Below are 21,422 nucleotides of genomic sequence, written 5' to 3'. Positions count from 1 at the left end.
TAATGCCCGATCAAGCTTATCCTCCATCTTGCACCTGGCATCTATCCATTCCTCAAGAAACAGCCTTAGTGCTTCATCCCTGAATATTTTCTCCTCTTTCATCACAGGCATAACATCTTCCTTGTACACTTCGAACGGGCATGACATTCAATCAAACATGTGGTGAGCGCTGCTCTGAAGAACAGTACTACTCCCCATGCCTAATCCTTTCTCCCTCGCACTGTTCTTCCATGCTAAGACACCACGAATCCAACAGCCAGATTATTAGCAACCTTCTTCACTCAAAACAAGCAGTAGCAACTAGCAAGACATACAAGCTTCTGATTGTAGAAAGTATAAACCCTCTTCACTCAACAAGTAGCAGCAAAGAGACACAAGCTCCTGTTTGGTACCGAGAAAATTAAGGAAGACGAAGGAGTGGCTCAAAGTGTACTAAACTTGGTAGGAAGAAGGGGAAGGAGAGAGAGAGATCGACAAGGGTCCATTGCCGGTTCGGTCGACCTGTTCGATTACCTGGAAGTGCAACATGTTTTTTTTTTTCTTTTGTCTCTCTCCCTTCAGCTTGCTTGGGCTGATATTTAGGTGAGCTATTGAATTGGCCCCATAGTGCAGCTTACTTGGGCCCTAACATGTATATGATGTCACAACTCGAATTGAGATCATACACACCTGTGAACGACGGGTGGATGATTTTTTTTCCAGAGAAGGGTTTTTCTTTTTATCATGCCTCTACATCCAACCAAATATATATAGTATTTTTAAATCATGAACTTAGCTTTCAAACAACCCAATCTAAAATTCGCTTTTATAAAGATTTGAATTCAGTAGCTTGGGTGCTAACGACCGGTGGATGACATTCGACCGAATATATCATACGTAGGCACATGAGACGTACGTTCCTCTCATGTGATCCCAATTGCTGCGCCACCTCCACCTCCACATCACATTCACTCGACTCATGCGTCGACGCCGCACGATCCCCATCCCGTTTTAAACCCTATCACGAGCGCCCGCGCCAACCTCCTCCGATCCACGTACACGCGTACACGCCTAATTAAGCTTATATACTTTTCTCCAACCAAACCTGACATGGCGTCGATCGATCCCCTCTTCTATCTCGATTAGTGTCTACACCATGCGGCGCCGCAGCGGCATACGCAGCTTCTGCCACGGCGTCGACTCCACGTCGACCACGATGCAGCGCCGGCTGGTCGGCGCCGACGCGGCGTCGTCGTCTTTCCTCACCGTGCCGACGTCGACGGCGTCGTCCGTGGGCGTCGCCGAGAGCGAGGCGGCGGCGGCGGTGACGCTGGAGCAGATGATCCTGCAGCTTGACCTCGAGGAGGCGGCGGCGAGGAAGGCCCAGCAGCAGCAGCAGCCGCGGCGCGCGTCGTGCGTGAACAGCTCGGACGGGCGCGTGCTCCGGTCGGCGAGGGACGCGCTCAGCCAGTACCCGCGCTTCTCCCTCGACGGCGGCCGCGACGCCATGTACCGCGCCTCCTTCAGCGACCACCACCACTACTACTACCACGACGCCGCCCTCGCCTCCTCCTCCTCCGGCCACCGGAGATCGCCGCCGCCGTGCCGCGGGATGCCGCCGACGGTGGCCGGCGAGAGCGTGGTGTGGTGCAAGCCCGGCGTGGTGGCCAAGCTCATGGGCCTGGACGCTGTGCCGGTGCCGGTCAGGGGAGGAGGGCAACGGAGGGGCGGCGCCGCCGCCACCGCCGGCGGGAGGAGGAAGGCGAGCGGGGCACCGCCGCTGGCCTCGGTGATCGCCGGCGGCGGCGGAAGGAAGCGGAGGGGGAGGAGGACGGGGAGAGAGGAGGAGGAGGAGGAGCTCGAGAAGGAGAGGCTCTTCATGGCGCTGCATGGCTATGACGTGGCAGTGGCCCGCGCGTGCCACGCTGGCGCCCTTCACCCCAGCGTGGCCCCCAACGTCAGTGGGATGGGCAGGGGTGCGGAAGATGGCTGGGGATTTCGACTTCCTCACTGAAATTAATTTGATAATGATAATAATAATAAAATAATGGTTATTATTTTTATGTAGTATATATATATATATAGCAAGTTGTTATAGACACATATTTCCTACAGTATATCCTAATTCTCACATGAATTTTCATGTAAAATCGTCAACATTACTAGCGAATAGCTCTATATTTTCAAAAGAGCTAAAACGATGGTATGTACTGCTGGGTTTTGCTTCTCAGTTTATGGTCTGTTTTTTTTAGGAAAAAAATATATTTATAACTTAGCTTACGTATCTGTAAACTTATGAGTTGTTACTCTGTTTATAAATGTTTGATTCCCCTGCATGTCTTGTTCACATTGTGTTCGTGCAGCTAAACTAGCTAATTTTTCTAGATGTTTTAGTGATATTTGTTAATTGGTGTACATGAATACATGGTGTATACCCATAAGTAGGGGTGGATGTCGAGCTAGCTCGGCTCGGCTCGGTATGGCTCGTTAGCGGCTCGTTATCCAACCTAGCTCGGCTCGGCTCGTCAACAAGCTCGAGCCAGCTCGTTAAGCTCGCGAGCTAGGGGCAAGAGACGTAGCCGGCGAGCACGGGGAGGAGGGGAGGAGCTTGACGGTGGAGGAAAAGAGCTCGAGCTCGCCGCTGACCATAGGGAGGAGCTCGACGGTGGAGGGGATGAACTCGACACAACTCCGCCGGCACTTGGAGGAGACGAGCTCGAGCTCGCCGGCGGCGTCGGGCGCTAGGGGCAGGCGCCGGCAGCAGCGGGCGCTGGATCGCTGGGGGAGAGGTGGAGATCGGCGGCGGTGGGCGCTCGATCTCCCGGCGGCGGCGGGCGTTGGGGGATAGGCGGAGACCGGCGGCGGCGGGCGCTCGATCTCCCATCGGCGGCGGGCGCTGGCGGGGGAGAGGAGGAGACCGGCGACGGCGGGCGCTGGTGGGGGAGAGGCAGAGACCGCCGGCGGCGGGCATTCGATCTCCCGGCGGCGGCAGCGGCGGCTGGGAGAGAGGCGGAGCGGCGGCGGCTGGGGGAGAGGCAGAGCGGCGGCGGCGGCTGAGGAGAGTGGGGAATTGAGTGAAGAGTGAGGACTAGGGTTTGCAGTGTCTTGGGCTTGGGCCTTTTTGTTGTATTGGGCTTTTGGGCTATGATGGAGTCCTAGCTCGTTAAGGCTCGCGAGCCAGCTCGAGCTGGCTCGTTATCTCTAACCAGCTCGGCTCGTTAGAAAATTCAAACGAGCCGAGCCGAGCCGAGCGAGCTAACGAGTCACGAGCTTTCTGGCCACCCCTACCCGTGACGGCTTATGTGTCCAAGTTAACTAGCTCATATATGTTTGCGGTTTGCACTAATATGCAGTCATTGATATAGCTGACAAGCTAAAAGTCCAAGATTAACTTGCCCTGCCATTTTTTATTAGACGACCCTGTTCCTCTATTAGTACCAACATTTAACGAGGTTAAAGTGCATAATTACTCCTTTTATGGCTAAGAGTCCAGATGAATATTTTTCACCTGGCAGTCCAGATGCATAACCATTTCTTCTTGAGCAATGAACGTGCTAAAACTTCATTATCTTCGTCACCTAAACTGCATCGCTTAATTCATTCCGTCATTAACTTTACCCAAAAGTGTCAATAATCAATTAATGGATCAAGACAGAATAATCTTAAACTTTATGAATCAATAATCAATTGTTGCTGACATGAAGGCTCTCAACAGCATATGTTGTTTATTCTAGTGCCGGTGCCTGTAACTCTCAACATATATGCGTGCACCTACCTTTGGCCCGTCGTCGTTGGCTTAAATATTCCTATTAAGATGAGATATAGATCCTGCAGATACACTGGTGATTAATGAAGTTAACTAATTAAGGTGGTTGACAGAAAGATGAAAGCTTGTCAGCTAGCTAGCATATATAGATGAAACTTTCTAATCGCTAATCACCTTGTCGGTGAGAAAACAGAGATATACTCTTTAGGCCTTCTAGAATCTAGAGGCTGGGACTGGGATATATTCATAAGGGTCTAGCCCATTTTTGCGGTTGGGATAAAGGGAGTAAATTTCTTTTTAGAAAAAAAAGGAATTTTTTATTGGTCTCGGACAATAATATTAAGTGATAGAACTATACTGACAAAACTCCTGGATAAAGGGTGTAAATACATTTCAATGCGGATTGATCAGTCCTTGCAGCTTCCGTGGCTGGCTGTTTGTTTGAACCTATTTGTTCTCATCTTGTTGGCCTCTATATATTCTCATCAAAGTTCTAAAAATGTGGGTCGTGCTACATTCATGAAGCAGTTATTACTTGTTGGTTAGGCTGTTTTGCATACTCCTGTGGGTCTCTTATCATGCATTATACTCCCATCTTATCATTCATGAAGTATTACATTATTGTCAAGTGGCCACTGGCTAGTGTAACTAATGTCTTGATCCCATCTCATCTTTTGAGTAGTACTTCCTCTAACTACGATAATCTATTACATCTCCTAATTCTTGAATCAAACGGGAAATTTCTATTACTACTGCTGTATTACATTTTGACCTTCCTTTAATGATTTTACAGTTTGTGATTCTAATTGAAAAGGTGTAGTGCTTCTATACCACATTGACATTGACTATTTCCTTTTCTTCTACCAGTACTTGCTTTGCTCTCTGTAACTTTGTTTCTAATATTTTTCTAACTTACCTTCCACTCCTGAAATGGCCATCAACTGATGAACATCTCCACGCCTTCTCCTTTTGCTTAAAAGGAAGAAAAAAAGGAGAAGAAATATGTTACTCTTAGGCTTTACTCACCTGAGCTCAAAAGATGCTTTGCCAGCGAGAGAAAATGCAAGCAGGGAGATTGCAGCTATACATAGGGGGAGCAGTGTGTACTCATGATCATCCAATTCTTATGGCCCATAGGCAATAGCTCCTCCATATCTTATCTGCCCAGATCAATAAAAAGATCCTCTTATCATCTTTCTGTGCTCTGGAAAGAGGGAATTTGATCAGGCATATCACTGAGAAATCTTCACATATATAAACAATACAAATGTATCAAATGCATACTCTTTAACAGCTGAGATTTTTATAACGAATAGAGCTAATCTTTTTCTATAAGGTAAATATAAATTTCAAATACAGTGGCCTTTGTTGTCAAACGAAAAGAAGAGAATATTCAGTGTTCCTTGTTGGATTTGAACGCCTATAGTTTTTTCCGTTCAAAAAAAAATAGACATTCACTTCTCCTTTTCATTGGACAGCAAAGAGTACAGCAAGATCCATTACTTGCTAACTAAAATAGGGACAGGCAATATCCCTACAAAAGGCCAATTGGTCCCTGGTTTTATTAGTCCACAGTTTGTCACTGCCTCACTGGTGAAACTTACCTGTTGAGACCCACTTATCAATACAATCATGTACCCCCTTGCTTGAATGCCACACTGGACTGTCTTGTGAATAACAAATGCATTTCTGGAATAAATTTTATTTTATCCGCAGGCTTCTAATTACACATAAAAATGTTGTAGCTTGTAAGATAACCTTAGCAACTTCAGTTCTACCCTACAACCATTGAAGTCACTGTTAAATGCACAAATGGTTGCACTGTCGAAAGTAAAAGAGTCCACTTGAGATGTATGTGTACCACACCGAATAAAAAAGGATCAGGCAACAGATACAGACTTTAACATACATTTATCATGAAAATACCTGGATATCTGCAAAGATTGAAGGGATCATCTCATGAACGAATCAGTACAACAGAATGTACAAGCACTACTTGCCCTGCTGACCTCACCATGCTCAGATAAAGAAATATTACGAGCCCAAAATTGACGGGGAACAGTGTCCGTCAGTAAGAAACCACTGAAAAAATAGCAAGGCATTTTGTTTTGAGCGATGATCACAAGATTGATTAGAATCCAGCATTTTTCAGGCTACAGTCCCACCTGTTGCTTCACTGAAAAGCTCAGCATGGCACATGGTAGGTGAGCCTTTTCTTATGACAGCAGAACGAGAATGGTTTTCATTAGCCAAGCACCGCATCCACCCATTAAACGTTGTCGCCATGTGCCACGGAATATAATCTATCATTAGCTCTGCCATTCAATAATCCATACTTAATTACCATCACCACTCCCACCCTGCTTCACTCTGTGTCCCTGTGACAGACAAAAAAAAAAAACACTGAGGGAGTTACAGCTGTTGTGGTTCTGACTGATCTCGAGCTCCCTTGACCAAAGAATCCCAAGCAATGGAGAAGCATATGCTGCTTTGCTTTGTCAGCTTCCTTGGGTATGTACATATGGCACAGCTGAAACAGCAAGCTCCATTCCATAGCTAGGTGTCCCAAGGTCTATTTGATCTGCAGTTATAAGGACAGTTTTGGAGGTAGCAGCTACGGCAGATTGTACTGTCAAGATTCCAAATGATGAAACAAACAGGAGGTACTTGCATATTCTGATCTAGAATCTCTCTCACTGGGTGTGTCGGTTGGGCACTCTTCACCCTTGATGGTGACATGCTGATGGATATATGGAGCAGAAAAACTGCCTTGAAGGTGAAAAGAAGAGCTAGCTGAGGACTCTGAGGTATCGCAAAGTTTCTTCTCTTCCAATGCTCTCAAGCCTTATTTCACACTTCAATTACCCTGCAAGAACAAGCAACGATTATTTCCTTTATCTTGTTTCATGATCGTTTCTGTTTTATCTAACCTAGGAAATGCAGTGGTTGGAGGCCTTGAAGTAGAACTGACCTTTTCTTGAGAGGTGATAGAGACCTTGGAACCCCAAGAAGGATTTAAGCAATGTATGCGTTCTCAAGAGGCAGCTCCCACACCCAGCATTCTCCTTGCTCTTGCAGTCCGTAGACATTTGACCGAGTATGGAAGTGAAACCTGTGCAGGTACGAGCTGCAAATATCTCCTTATCCTTATAGATATAGTCTTCATGTTGTTCTTTCTATATCCTTCTCAAGTCTAACTGCCACAAAAACACTTCGTCAGGTATTGATTAGAAAACCGTAGCAAAAGCCTTGGTTGTCAACTACATGTGGTCAGAATAGGCATGCTGAAATCGCCCAGTCTGCTGATTCATGCCTGACTTCAACAAAACACCATTTTATTTTATTTTTCTGACTGACCTTATAATCTCATTCCGCAATGGCAGGTGGAATCACCAGCAGAGAAGCAAATAGGATCAGTAGGATAGAGATCAGCGGCACTGGTTCTTGGCAACAACTGGTGTACTATATACATGGATGTGCAACCCGCAAGAACCATGCGGAATCTCCCAGATACACTGTCATCCCTCATGGGGTTCAACAAGCACCTCACGCCTAGTTGGATTGAATCAGTGTCTCACATCATTGATGGGTTGTCACCTACCAAGCCACAAATGAAAGTAATGGTTGAGAAGGATGAAAATATCAGTGATGACAATACAGAATCAGAGGCTAAAGTTCAAAAAATTCAAGGTATGCACTTCTAATCTTGCCCTCAAAAGCTCTAAACGCTTCTGGGAATTTCTCAACTTTTGTTTGCTTATTACTACAGATGAACTGGTTTCACTGAATGCTCAACTAAAGCAGATAACACTGCAGAGGAGAGAGGCACTAAATAACTACTTGGATTTGAAAGGTTTGAGCTTTGTTCCTGAATTTTCTGTCTGCGAAAATTCGTTTATCTTTGGTTTTGTAAGCTTCAACAAAGACAACAGATGCCACTACATGTTGATTGACATGTCTTTATCCCACAGGAAATATAAGGGTGTTTTGCCGTATAAGGCCTTTTCATCATGAAGAAAGTTACAGTTCAAGAAATCTGTTCACTCTGGATGAGAGCAATGTTTTTCTGAAAGTTGCTGAAACCAAGAGAAAACAATACAAGTTTGATAAGGTTTTCAATCAATTCTCAACACAAGGTATTGAATCATACCAATACTTAATAAAAGTGGAACAAATTATTTGAATGCATATCAAGTTACAATGGTATTTTCCGAAGTTGGACCAGTGAACAAATTATTTGGTATGTTTTTCCAGGTGATGTATTTTCCGAAGTTGAACCAGTGATAAAATCTGCTTTAGATGGCTACAATGTTTGCATATTTGCCTACGGTCAAACAGGTAGTGGAAAAACTTATACAATGGTAAGATTTTCCCTATTGATCACTTTTATTCCCATCATCCCCTCCATGCACAAAAGGATAAATGAAAAGTATAAACACACCAAACCGACTGAATTCAAATGTTTTACTTACAGTCCATTACCATATGAATTAGGAAGGCAAGCCTACAAATTTGGGTGTCATACCACGTGGGATTCAAACACTGTTCAACCAAGCTTCAGAATGCAACAATAGGTTTCTGTTCACTTTCAGTATGCTTGAGATATATATGGGGAACATACGAGATCTACTAGCCCCAAGAAGCAAGACTAATGGGCTTAAGAATGTACCAAGGTAATTTTCTAAATTTGTTCAGAGAAAAATACTTTTTGCAAAACAAATAATGATAAAGATAGAAAAAGAAAAGGAAATTAAAGTATCTCAGGTATGTCAGTTCTGAATAAAATGAAAATTGGAGCCAGTTCCTGACTATGATGCAGTCATGCAGCCACAGCAATGAACCACGAACAAGTGTCAATTACGTGTCTCTTGAAAAATGTTGAATCCCAAGACACTAAAAATGTATTCCGGATATGGTCCAATATAGTTCATGAATGAGCTAACAAACAAGATTCTAATATAGTTTGATGCATTATTTGACTTAGTTGTGCTCTTGTTTTACACCTAATGTTACCAAAGCTTGTACTATTAACTTGACAATATTTTGCAATTTCGGATTTCCTTGTGCCTGCCATTGATATGACTTATGAGGCTGTCAGGGTCACTGTTCATATGTAAGCAGGGTATGCCACAATGTTCATATGCAAGCATCCATTCCTAATTACAAAGAGGAAAAGGAGGAAAAAGAAAAAGGTGTACCATATTATTGACTTCAAGTAACAGGGTTTCCTGTACTTCATCAGGATATATCTCATAAGTCATATCAGCTGAAAATGTTGAAAATAATAGTTTTTTCCTGTAAATATGGATAGTCTGGGAAAATGCCACAATCATGCAGTATAATTTTTGTCCCTATACTGCATATAGGTGTGACACAAACAACAAACGAAATGAATATGGTCTATCATTTTGTAGAACCCAATATTGAAGGTTTACCCCTTTCAAGGATCTAAATTAAAAGATAGCCCTTTAATCTCAAAAAAAGGGAAAGAAGATCCAGCAATCATTAACTTGTGAATTGCTTGTGTTGTCCCTGAACTTTAGAATAATACAGGTTTAATTCGCTTTTATATATCCGTGCACATTTATAAACTTTGCATTTATTGAATTAAACTATTATTTATTGTTTATGTGCATCCAGCCTCTCCATTAAATCAGACCCTGATGGTGGCATTGAGATTGAAGATCTGGTGGCAGTTACTGTGAATAGTTTTCAAGAAGTGAAAAGATTGTATGAAATGGGGACCCGTCTTAGATCAACAGCTTCCACTATGGCAAATTCTACTTCAAGCAGATCTCACTGGTAAATTTTTATTTTATTGAAGAAAAGATTTCTTATATATATCTATACAATTAGAATATCAACTATGATTGCACCTGACTGAAAGAGGATTCAATCAAAAGTTAGAGAGCAAATGTTCACAGAAACATCTTGAGTGAATAAAATGGTTGTTTTTAAATTGAGAACCATGGAATAATCACTTTCCTGAAACTCTGTACTTTATTTGTTCATTTATGCAACAGTTTGATTCGCATCTCATTGACTTCCTTGAATGCAACTGAGAGAAGAAAAGCAACAAGTAAATTGTGGATGATTGATCTAGGTGGGAGTGAAAGACTTGTAAAGACAAAAGCAACTGGGAAAAGGCTCAAGGAAGGGAAAGCCATAAATTTGTCGTTGTCAGCCCTAGGCGATGTGATTGACGCACTACAGACTAAAAAACCCCATGTCCCTTACAGGTAAATGAAACTCATAATGCACAAGTGTATGGAAATTGGTACATGGCTGCCATTTCATCAGAAAAATATGACAAAACACTAACATGTCGCCCTTCCAAATTTGCAGAAATAGTAAGCTTACACAAGTACTGAGAGATTCTCTAGGTAAAGTAGTTCATCAGTAACTATTTCAAAAGGGATAACAACATATGTAGTTGAATTATTTTACACATATTTTTACAGCTTACCTTGACATATTCATGTTTAATTGTTGACAGGATGTGAATCCAAAACATTGATGCTTGTCCATATCAGCCCAGATGAGGGTGATTTGTGTGAGACAATTTGCACCTTGGGTTTTGCAACAAGAGTGAGAAGTATTCGCCTGGAAAGTGAAGAACCACCAGTAAGATTTTGCTCTTACCATTATGATGAGTGTATATGCAATAACTACCAGATGGCTATTTTATTCATTTATTCATTAAAAATAGCATAAACCAAACATTAATTAAGGTAATAAGACAGTTAATGCTCTCACATTTCAATTTGCAAAGGGACAACTTCAAAAACAAGATCATTTTTATGAAAAAGTTGAGCTCTGTGTGATCAGCCAAAATTAAAGAATGCTCGGTTTGTATTTTTACAAAACATGATATTTGCATTCATGCACACATAAAAATAAACTTTTATGTGAATTTTTATTAAGTCGACTAATGACTACACAACATGTTTTGATCTCAAACAGGAGATGAAAGCAAGGAAGGAAACATTATTAATAGATTTTGGACAGAAGGTCAATGATTTGGAACATGAATGTGAAGATATTAGAAGAAAAATTAAGAATCTCGAGGAGAGTATGGAGCACTTGACAGGACCTCAGCCAACTATTTACTCTAATTTTGACATGTCACATCTATCCAGTGAAGAACTGAAAACAGATGTATCAAGTAATGTGAGGAATTCAAAGAATCGCAGAGAAGCCTCTTCCAGGTTACCAAGGTTCATGAAGCCAACTGCTTCTAGCCAGCACAGGATAGGCTTAAATAATCGCACTCCCATTATTAACAGGCTAAAACCACCAGTACCACCAAGGAGGCGGCCTTCCTCAGTTTATGCTGAGTCTGTAATGGTCCCAGTAAATGCTGCCCCTTGGCAATCAGAATGCAGCTCCGAATGCAGTATGTCCTTAACAAGTGACATGAATTGGACACCAAGCATACGAGATGGAACTGAATGTAGCCAGGATGCATCAGAATACGAGATTAAACAGGTGATTTTCTCAGAACATGAGAAATCATCGCATGATCAAGTGACCTGCTACACAGATTATCCACTTGCGGAATCTAGAGATATACAGATTAAAATCGAAGAGAAGGGAATTGTAGACATTGACAATTGGCTCCACCAACAAATCGTTGAGAAGACTAGCACATTTCGAAGCAAAATGGTGCTTGATATTCCCGGAGTAACTGAAGCTGAAATCCATGTTTCTAGTATTCCTTCACCAACTACTATGGCATGCACTAAAGAAGATAGCCAGGTAAAGGATGAAGTAATGGGCCTAACCCTTCAATCCTCAACAGACTATGTCGAGGATATAAAGCAAAGCAAGACTGATAATCAATTCACAGCAAAAGAATTATGCACTCCACCATTTAAAGAATTTTGCAGCAACAATGAAGTGAAGGGACATAAAAACGAACATCCTGTGTACCATGGGAGACCCAGAAGGTCACTACAGGAAGAACTGGAAAATTGCACGCTAGAGAAGCCAAACATGGACTCAAAATCTCACAGGTCACATGATGATAAACACAAAACAGGTAATGTGCTGTCTTACACCGGAGAATGAGCATCTACGAGAATTTAAATTTTCCTGGAAAAAAGCCACTATGCATCCCAGTATCATCTGGATTTATTGAAGTTGCTCCTAAATTTGAAGCCACGGTAAGAGAATGCTTAGCAACAAAACATTTTAGAATATGCATATATAGATGCAGAAAAGTTCATGACACCAGAATTGCACATGGAACAACATGAATAAATTGTATCCACATAAATCTAGTTTACTTGGCAAACAACCACAAATGATCCAAATACTTAGAATCACATTTTTGCAATATCTAAGACAGAAAACTCCATCATGGTGTTCAGCCTTTCTGAAAAGTTACTCTTTGGTGTATATTAGACCCAAAAAAACTCCACAAATCAGCCATGTAGCAGACATTGTGAAACAGCATGTTTATGCATGAAAGAGAACCTTAAAATGTAGGTAGACCTTGCAATTTACTGTAATTGTTGTTAGATATAGGTAGTAAATGTAAAATCTACAGGAAATCTTTCCAAAAAAATAATTAAATAACGATTTTTCTGTAGAATTTATTCCTAGAGCGAAAATAGAATAAATATTGAAAGTAAACTTCAGTAGATAAATTTTTGAGAGAAAAAACTTCATTACATAGAAACTGAAGTTTCTAAATTGACTTCCACAATGACATGAATATCTGTAATTTTTAGCTAAATATCTCAGTAAAGCATGTCATGCAAAATTTCTCTGTTTTGGTACTATCATTTTGAACAGAATGCACAACTAGCATACAAATACTATCATTTATCCACTTGGGATTTCCGCCTGTCTACAATCTACACATAGTTCTTGTTCAATAAGCTATATTACCGGTTTATCCTTCACTGCAGGGAAGTTCACAAAGTTCTTTCAAGCTCTTCAAACAGCATGGATTGGTGCTCTTCTAGCACTGGGAACTGTAAGCATTGGATTAGAGCATGGCTTCTTTCAGAGTTTGACACTCTAAAGTACCTAGAATCTCATCACTTTGAGATATAGTATTGAATTTTAAGAGAAACTACTACAGGAAGTAATGCTCTCGGTGTATATTGTACCATGAGCACACAATGAAATATGTCCAGCCAGTACCACAATTGCAGGTGAACTGTTGATTGATGCTAAAAGAGCTCCTTTGATTTCTGATGAATTCTTTCAGAAAGCCGAAAAAATTGGGGTATTTGAGTAAGAATGAAGGAATGATCATACAAGAAAATTGGCATCATTCAATCATACAGTAACTGTTAGTTTGTTACAGTAATTAGTATTGCACTGCCCTAACTCTGACAAAGAATTGTTTTATAGTTCTAAAGCATTTCAGCTTATTTGCCTCTGTACACACCTAAAATAAGTTAAGTGTCTCAGTAAAGCAGCAACTTAAATCAGAATGCTAGAGTATTTGTTTGAGATAAGTTGAAAAGGGAATGGCCTATCTATTCTACATACATTGCTAAAGGAGAAGTCTGATGAAACAACCGGTCGGTCAATATCAAGAAAAGAAAAAAAAAACTTCTGTTTAGATGTTGCCCGTACCTTTAACTGAAGAAGAAAGGCTTGGCCAACTTTTATCCTATAAGAAGACTAAATCTCACATCAAACAACTAGTCAATCAAGAATCTACTCTTGAGTTTCAACCTTGTGCTGTTGTGCATGCGATGAGTTGGCGAAAAACTACTCCTTTAAAACATTCTCTAAATTATCAGCTATGTTCACTTATCACACAAGGCAAATATGTTTCTTTCTGAGTGTACCAAAGTATGTTGTCCTCCTTCAATACAAACAAGTGCTTCGTAGAATATGAGCATAATCATTGGAATCTGTTTTACCATCAAGGCATTAAGGCATAGTGATCACTTTTGTTTTGCTGGAAACAATGATTCAGTATGAAGCATTGCATCAGGTATCTTCTGTATCAGTCTGAGTCTGACTGGAAGGATGGGGTTTAACCTCTAGGAGAACTTGTAAACCATGCCATCAATCTTTACAAAACTTCAATTGTGCACACTTGGCATGTGATGGAACAATGCTCACACTAGATGATGTTCATCTCACCCTTCTTCAACATCATGCAAACTTTCAGGGAGCAGCGCAATATGACCGACGGATTTTATGTTACTGTTAATTGCACATAGAACTTCACGTATCTTATGCAAGGAAGGATGAGAGCCATCTCTGGAAGTGAACTCATGAACCATGCCATCAACATCAATAGAACTTGCCCCTGGCACATTTCTTAATCCTCTATCTCTCATTGATATTCGAAGTTCTCTCACAGCATCCCACCTCTCCTGTTCTGCGTATATATTAGATAGGAGAATATAATTCCCACTGTTGTGAGGTTCGAGCTCAATTAGATGCAACAAGGCTTGTTCTCCAAGCTCCGTATCACCGTGAGTACGAGCAGCAGCAAGAAGAGCTCCCCATATTGCTGCATTTGCCTTGAAAGGCATATCCTGAACTAAACCACGAGCTTCCATCAAACAACCTGCACGGCCAAGTAGATCAATCATGCACCCGTAGTGCTCAACTCGTGGCTTAATCTTGTACTGAGACACCATAGTTTTGAAGTACCAGCGGCCCAAATCAGTCAGTCCAACATGGCTACATACCGATAGGACTGCAAGAAAAGTGATATCATTTGGTGACACATTCTCTTTCTCCATCCGGCGAAATAACTCCACAGCTTCCGAACCAAGGCCGTGCAATGCAAATCCAGCAATCATCGTTGTCCAAGTGACAATACTCTTCTGCTCCATGCCCTCAAACACTTCCAACGCTTTCTTAACACTCCCACATTTGACGTACATGTCGATGATCGCATTCATCAGCGGTATCTCCTGGCATAAACCCCGTCGCAGCACAAACCTGTGCACCCACTCTCCCAAATCAACCACACCAAGATCTCCACACGCCGAGAGCACCGACAGCAACGCCACCCCATCCGGTTCGATCCCCTCCACCTGCATCCTCCGAAACACCTCGATCGCCTCCTCCGGTTGCTTCATCTGCGCGTAGGCCCCGATCACCATCGTCCACGACACCACGTTCCTCCCCGGCATAACATCGAACATCTCGCGCGCACGGGCCAGGTCCCCGGACTTCACGTATCCATCGATCATGACGTTCCATGAAACGACGTCCGCGGAGGCGGCCGTCTCGTCGAACACCCTCCGCGCGGAGGCGACGCTCCCGCAGGAGCAGTACGCCTGGACGAGGCTGGCCGAGGCGTGCGGGTCGGCGGCGTGGCCCGCGCGGACGAGCAGGGAATGCAGCTGCGCGGCGAGCCCTCCCCCGCCCCGGCCGCGGAGCCGCGCGGCGGCCCTGAGGGACACGGAGGGGTGGACGCGGCGGACGAGCGCGGCCGCGTGGTCGCGGAGCGGGAGGCGGAGGGAGGCGAGGAGGAGCGCGGAGGCGACGCGCGCGTGGCGGTGGCCGCCGCGGGGGAGGAGGTAGGCGTGGGCCTGGAGGAGGTGGCGCGGGGAGGCGAGGCGCGGGAGCAGGGAGAGCACCCGGTGGAGATCCGGGGACAGAGATGGCGGCGGCGGCGACGGCGGCGGCATGCGCGCCGCGGTGGCCGGCGGCGGTGGGCGGTTGGGTTCGATGGAGCTCGTGCGATCGTGGGGGCGCGCGGTTTCACGCGCTTCCCTTTCTTCTCGCTGTTTGGGCCTATGGGCTTCAGAAAGATCAACGCGGTATTGGGCTGTAAGCCTGTTGTGAGTACAGTGTTGGGCTGAATGGTTGATGTGCCGAGATCTGTTTCGGCACGGGCTCGTACATAGATTAGGCCCAATTGGGAGGTAGGAGTAGTTTTTTTTTTCAGAAAATGATTTAATTCGTTTAGTACGGTACCGCCTCCTTTTCAAAATGTATGATGCCGTTGACTTTTTTCACAATGTTTGGCTATTCGCCTTATTCAAAAGTTTAATGTAAATATTGAAAAGTATAAGTTAAGGTTATATTTTATTCGATGATAAAACAAGTCATCACAAAATAAATGATATTTATATAAATTTTTTGAATAAGACGAATGCTTAAACGTTATGTGAAAAGTCAACGGCGTCATACATTTTAAAATTGAGTGGTATTTTTTAATATAATATAATAGCACTCAGTAATTCTCTTACATGGAAAATGAAGGAATAGTTTTAATTTAATTATAAACAATGGTTTCAACCGATACCTTTGATATTTGCCAGAATTTTTTTTTTATTTACAGTGGACTCTCCTGTAGCAGAAATAATTTGCTCCCTCCATTCTAAAATCAATCAATTTTTATTTATTTCATGTATAAAAGTAGATTTATTTTGGGGCGAGAGAGTATATGTTTTATTTGAAGTGATCGTAACTACAATTGTGCAATATAACTTTTTTTTGTATTGTCATTTTCTAGGTTTTTTTTATAATGGAACCAACCTGCTTATGTTCAAGTGGTAGACTTGGGCTAATTATTAGTGATAAGCATTGAATTCGTCGATAGCTAGATGTATGTGATCTTCCCAAGGTGTTTAAAATATGTCTGTCTAGTTTTCTTGTAGGTGTGTATGCACGCGCTTGTTTACAGAGGATGTCTAGTTTTGTTATAGGTATGTGTGCGCGCTTGTTTATAGAGGATGAGTGTGCCGTGTACGCGTGTGCGAGCGCCTCTGTTTTACTATATTTCTTGAGGAAAAAAAAAGGGAAATTGCAATATCCGAAAAATGCTATGGGCTTGGCTGCTCGATGAATCGGTGTGCCAATGCCCAAAGACTCCAATGCCGAAGAGCCAATGCAGCGCACCGTTTGTTCCATAGGGTTCAGGAGGCTGCTGCTCATGGATATCGCTGAAGTGTACGGCGCCAATTTACGCCACTCGTATCGTACACCGTCGTATACCGGTATATATACGATCGATCGTACGTACGTGCGCATCGCCGTCTGTGGCCGTACGATCGACGTCGGCGGCGGCGAACGAAAGCGACCGAACAAATTAAGAGAGAAGATAGATATGAATATGCATGAGTAGTGGTTTTGCAGAGAGAAATAAAGGGAAAAAAAAAGGAAATGAAAGAATCAAAAGAGATGAGATAGAGGTCGCAAGAGTTGTTGCCGGCCTTTGCTGGAAACGGCCCAGTTGATCAAAAGAGCTTTTTTTTTAAGAGAGTACAAACACATGCGCTTCTAAGGTTGGGTTGATATATCTTGACACTGATAAAGTCACAACCCATCGTCAGCGGATATGTCATACTGAAACAATAATTAGTCATAAAAACGAGCATTAATTTAAACCCAAGTATACTAGTTTCACCACAATAAGTTGTGTTATGTGTGCATGACTCTTATCATGCCTCCCTATCCTAAAAAAAACCAACTCCTTTTATAAATTTAGACATAGGTTATGTTTAGATTTATGTTACAAATTTTTTTAAAAAAAAAAGAGTAGAGTTTAAATTACATTGTCCACCAATATTGCTTATAAGCGTGTTTCAATGCAACTTTAATTTCAGAAAAAAAATGGAAATTTTCATTATCATTTTGTTACAAAAAGGATTGTACTCCGGATTTCATATTAACATATATGAACATTTCAAGAATCTCTTCCAATGCATGCATACATCTAAAAACGGTTTTCTAGCCTCGAGCCAGCGACGGACACACCATAGGATTTTTCGGCTTTTTGCAAAACACCCAAATAGTTTTGCAAAACACCCATCATATCACAGTGTGTATATATTTAATTTATTTGGGTAAAAAGGAAGATGGACATAAAAGAAGGAATATCTAGGCACAAATCTTATTTATTGTAGAAAAAATCTTAATTAATTAAGATCACATTCCATTAATATCCTACTAGTATTTAAGTTTGTACCCTTTATGCAAAAATTTTCTGCATCCGCCACTGTGGCTGAGCATGATTTTGTATCACAATCTCGATGGCCTATGATCCAGGCAGTGCGCGCAAACCGCGGCATAGTGCAATTTGCAACCTGCAACTTGCAAATTAATTTCATGATCAACGTGTATACTGAATACATACACAGGATAAGTGATCAGCTGTCAGTTTCAGAGAAGCAAATGGTTCTAGGAGCTACTACTGTAACCTCATCATCAAGGACTGGACGTATACGTGCTCGATCGCCGCGCACAGATCGATCGATTGTTCAGATAAGATCGACGAGAGAGACACAAACACAACGTACGTCACACGTAGCATCGCGCGTATCTTATCTTTGAATTGACCTGAATTGAATTTGGAAGGCCCTGAGCCGGCAGACTAAAGATACATATCTCCAAATTAATACTACAAAAGACAAAGCCAAGCCAGCCAAGCAGAGATGTACTACGACTAGCTACAGATGGTTAATTAATTGGTTCGTCAATGTTCATCTATACGCTAACTAATCGCTGCATATACTGTTCCCTCTGTCTCTAGAAGTCCAATGCTAAAGGTAAATATGAACGCACATACATCCAGATTCATTTCTAGAATAGATTAGACTTTTTTATAGAGGAGGTAGTACTTATCAAATTGAAGTTAAATTATAGAAGAACATGATTACTAATTAACATGATACAGTACGCTCGATCTGAAATACGCATGAATGGCAGCAAATTATAACTAATTAAGCTAACTGATCATCAAATTAACTTACACTGCGATTAGGCTTGCAAAATTGCATTGGATTTGGCCAAGAACAAGAGCTAATTAACAAAGCTGAAGCGCTCGCCTTCGATCGTCGTCGTCGTCGTCGCCACAGGCCGGCCTTACATGAGGAGCAGGGGCCAAGATGTAGCCAAGAACAACTTGCCAATTGATGGATGGATCCATGGCCAGCTAGCTTAGCTTCATAGATAGATCGATCGATCGGCAAGTCATCCTTGGCTGCACCATGGCCTCCGATCCCAATGTCAGGCCGCCGGCGATTCCCGGCTAGCTGCTTAATTTCATCTTTGGCAATTAACCATAGCTGGCACAGCGAATAATGAGAGGAGGAAGAAGAAGAAGGAGAAGGAGAATAATGATGAGTTCAGATAGCAATACAGCACGCACTGATGGCCCTTATATAGACTAGACTACGCGTGCTCTGATCCTTCCTTCTGATTCTTAAATGGGATTAATTAAAACGAGCAATTTAATTAACACGATAATTAAGGTGTGCAGTGAGGTTGGTGCCGAATTTTGAGCAGGGACAGGTCCTGGAATGATCTGGGCTTGTGTGGGGGCCAATGGAGAACATAGTTCGCAATGATCGATCGATCGATCAGCACATGCAGATGCAGTGCATGCAGGATCTTCTGCTATAAAAGGTACAACTGAGCCTACTGTGCATCGTCAGCGAATCACTGCGTGCTTTGATTTTTCAGGGTTTCGGGTCTAGTAACTCGGGGATTACACATGTATATCCAGCTGGCACCCCTCCATGCTGTTTCTTTCTCTCTCTTTTTCGGTTTTTTCCACCTTTTTTTCAGATTTTTTTTTAATTCTTTAGCACACATGTTTTCAAATCTCGAGTCGAAAGTTTTTCAAATCTGATTGAAAGTTTTCAAATCTGAGTTGAAAATTTTCAAATTTTGTCTTACAAATTTAAATTTCAAGTTAAAAATTTTCAAAGTTTGAGTTGAAAATTCTCAAAATTTGACTTCGAATATTAAATCTTGAGTCGAAAGTTTTAAAATTTAACTTGAAAGTTCAAATTTTGAGTTGAAAATTTTAATAAAATGAGTTTAGAGTTTTAAATTTTGAGTTGAAAGTTTTAAATTTTATGTATGGCTTTTAGTTTTTTGATAGAAAGTTTTATATTTGAAATGAAAGTTTCTTTCATATATAGATTTCTTTTCAATCTGTTATAAAAAATATCCCAAAAAAGAAAAATATTTTCTTAATTACTGTCATTATCTTTAACTAACAGAGTTAGTTAGGTTAACTTCGGAAACGCGCGCCAGCTAGCTTTTCCGCAATAACTCAACCATGTTCAAAGAAATTCTAACAAAAAATTAATGTTTCGATGAATTTTATCCAATTTTGCTGGTTTTGCCATGATAACAGGGCTTACCACATGAATCGCAACTCTCCCTAAATTGTAAGGGCAATTCATTGGTTTACGATTTCGGCCGAACATTCATAAATAGGGGTTCTTCTAAACACGTGTTTGTGATCATCAGGACATATTCTAGAGTAGAAGTTTGGTATATTCTTTTGGGTTGCGTTATTTAAGGTTGGACTGGGAGCTACTTTCTCGTTTACCGTGAACAAACTTCCTAAGATTAATAGTATAGCCCACTACTAGCTCTAATTCATCTATAACCAATCCAATAGCCAATTCATACCATAGTTACTTACTATAGTACTAATATATGGTCCCACCTATCATACACATATTGTGTTTTAGAGTCCACGCTGCAACTGGCTACAGATCTGTAGCCTTCTGCTATTCGCTCTTATCTTTTTATGTTATTAAAATATGTTTACAGCTAGCTAATAGCCTACTAATGTACAATAGCAGGCTATTAGCCAGCTATAAATATATTTTAATGAGATAAAGTATGAGAGAGGAGCAGCGGGCTACATATCTGTAGCCAACTGCAGCACGGACTCCAACATGCAATGTGTATGACAGGTGGGACCATATATTAATAGTATAGTAAGCAACTATTGTATGAATTGGCTATTAGATTGATTATAGGTGAGGCTATACTATTGAACTTGCTCTAACGAAACCATCTTTGATCGGTTGCCCAAAATCCACAATAATCCCGGTTTGAATAGGAACCGGGACTAAAGAATATCTTTAGTCCCGGTTAAAAGACCTGACGCCACTTTTTGTTACCAACCGGGACTAAAAATGATCTTTAGTCTCAGTTTAAAAGAAGGCAGGCTATGTCAGACCCCTCCACTATCCTTAGTCCTGGTTGGTGTTACCAACCGAGACTAAAGATCTATTGGTAAACAACCAGGACAAAAAATCAGCGAAACTGCCCGTGCGCATGCCCCGCCTCATCCTTCCTGCTCCCAACCTTATCTCTTCTCTCTTCTCCTCCTTCTCACCCCTCATTCCTTTTATCTCTTCTCCTCCTTCCCCATCTCCTCCTCCTCCTCCTCTCCTCTCACTCCTCTCCTCCCCCTCATTCTCTCCCTCCCCTCCGGCTCCCCTCTGGCGGGCCGCGGCTTATGGCATGCGGCAGGAGGCGACGGCGGTCACCCCTCCACCGGATCCAGGAGGGGAGACGGCCGGGCGGCGGCGGTGGAGGCCAGCGCAGAGGGCTGTCCCTGGCGGCGGCAAGCACGAAGGGCGGCGGCCGACTGCAAGGCGGCGGTGGCCCGATGCAAGACGGCGCTCGACCGAGTGGCGGCCGGGCGGAAGCGACCGGCGAGTGTGATTTTTTTAAAAATTTTGTGAATTATTTGTAGTGAATGATTTGTATATTTTGTTTGAGATTTTTTTTTTTGATTTGGGGATGATTTTGTGATTGATTTGTGGATTGTGAATGTGTATGTATTGTGGATGATTTGTGTGGATTTAGGTGGGGGAATAGATACAAGCATAAAAAAACAATAAAAGAAAAGAAAAAAAACCGGGACGTGGCCCATATCTATCTTAAGTCGATGTATTTTTAGTCCCGGTTATTTTATCCGGTACTA

General features: G+C 42.2%; 3 protein-coding genes and 1 long non-coding RNA gene across 8 annotated transcripts; 2 read left to right on the top strand and 2 right to left on the bottom strand.

Moving 5' to 3' along the window:
- Positions 1-1,135: 1,135 nt before the first annotated feature.
- On the top strand, positions 1,136-2,408 carry LOC127759935 (uncharacterized). The gene has a single exon (XM_052284148.1). The coding sequence runs from the start codon at positions 1,136-1,138 to the stop codon at positions 1,991-1,993; it is 858 nt and encodes a 285-aa protein (XP_052140108.1). The 3' UTR covers positions 1,994-2,408.
- A 1,235-nt stretch (positions 2,409-3,643) lies between these two features.
- LOC127775870 (uncharacterized) lies at positions 3,644-7,204 on the bottom strand. Of its 3 annotated transcripts, none has more exons than XR_008018054.1 (4): positions 7,103-7,204; positions 6,717-6,942; positions 4,833-6,611; positions 3,644-4,717 (listed from the first exon to the last, which is right to left on the bottom strand). It is a non-coding gene; the product is annotated as an uncharacterized LOC127775870 (long non-coding RNA). The 3 variants fall into 3 exon arrangements; XR_008018055.1 differs by having other exon boundaries at positions 3,644-5,524; positions 5,672-6,611; XR_008018053.1 differs by having other exon boundaries at positions 3,647-4,949; positions 5,350-6,611.
- Positions 7,202-13,013, top strand: LOC127775839 (kinesin-like protein KIN-14B). Of its 3 annotated transcripts, none has more exons than XM_052302148.1 (11): positions 7,202-7,435; positions 7,515-7,598; positions 7,717-7,881; positions 8,000-8,106; positions 8,240-8,418; positions 9,386-9,547; positions 9,769-9,984; positions 10,091-10,128; positions 10,242-10,369; positions 10,709-11,786; positions 12,661-13,013. In XM_052302148.1, exons 1-11 carry the CDS (start codon positions 7,216-7,218, stop codon positions 12,774-12,776), a joined length of 2,493 nt encoding a protein of 830 aa, XP_052158108.1. In that variant the 5' UTR covers positions 7,202-7,215; the 3' UTR covers positions 12,777-13,013. The 3 variants fall into 3 exon arrangements, with proteins under 3 accessions (XP_052158108.1, XP_052158115.1, XP_052158123.1); XM_052302155.1 differs by having other exon boundaries at positions 7,308-7,435; positions 7,547-7,598; XM_052302163.1 differs by having other exon boundaries at positions 7,322-7,435; positions 7,550-7,598.
- Positions 13,004-18,798, bottom strand: LOC127775859 (pentatricopeptide repeat-containing protein At5g56310-like). The gene is made up of 3 exons (XM_052302173.1): positions 18,436-18,798; positions 13,340-17,769; positions 13,004-13,148 (listed from the first exon to the last, which is right to left on the bottom strand). Exon 2 carries the CDS (start codon positions 15,364-15,366, stop codon positions 13,855-13,857), a length of 1,512 nt encoding a protein of 503 aa, XP_052158133.1. The 5' UTR covers positions 15,367-17,769; positions 18,436-18,798; the 3' UTR covers positions 13,004-13,148; positions 13,340-13,854.
- Between the last annotated feature and the right edge of the window lie 2,624 nt (positions 18,799-21,422).

Source organism: Oryza glaberrima, chromosome 1 (genome assembly GCF_000147395.1).
Source record: "Oryza glaberrima chromosome 1, OglaRS2, whole genome shotgun sequence".
NCBI classification, from domain to species: Eukaryota; Viridiplantae; Streptophyta; class Magnoliopsida; order Poales; family Poaceae; genus Oryza; species Oryza glaberrima.
This window is presented reverse-complemented; position numbering and strand designations above follow the sequence as displayed.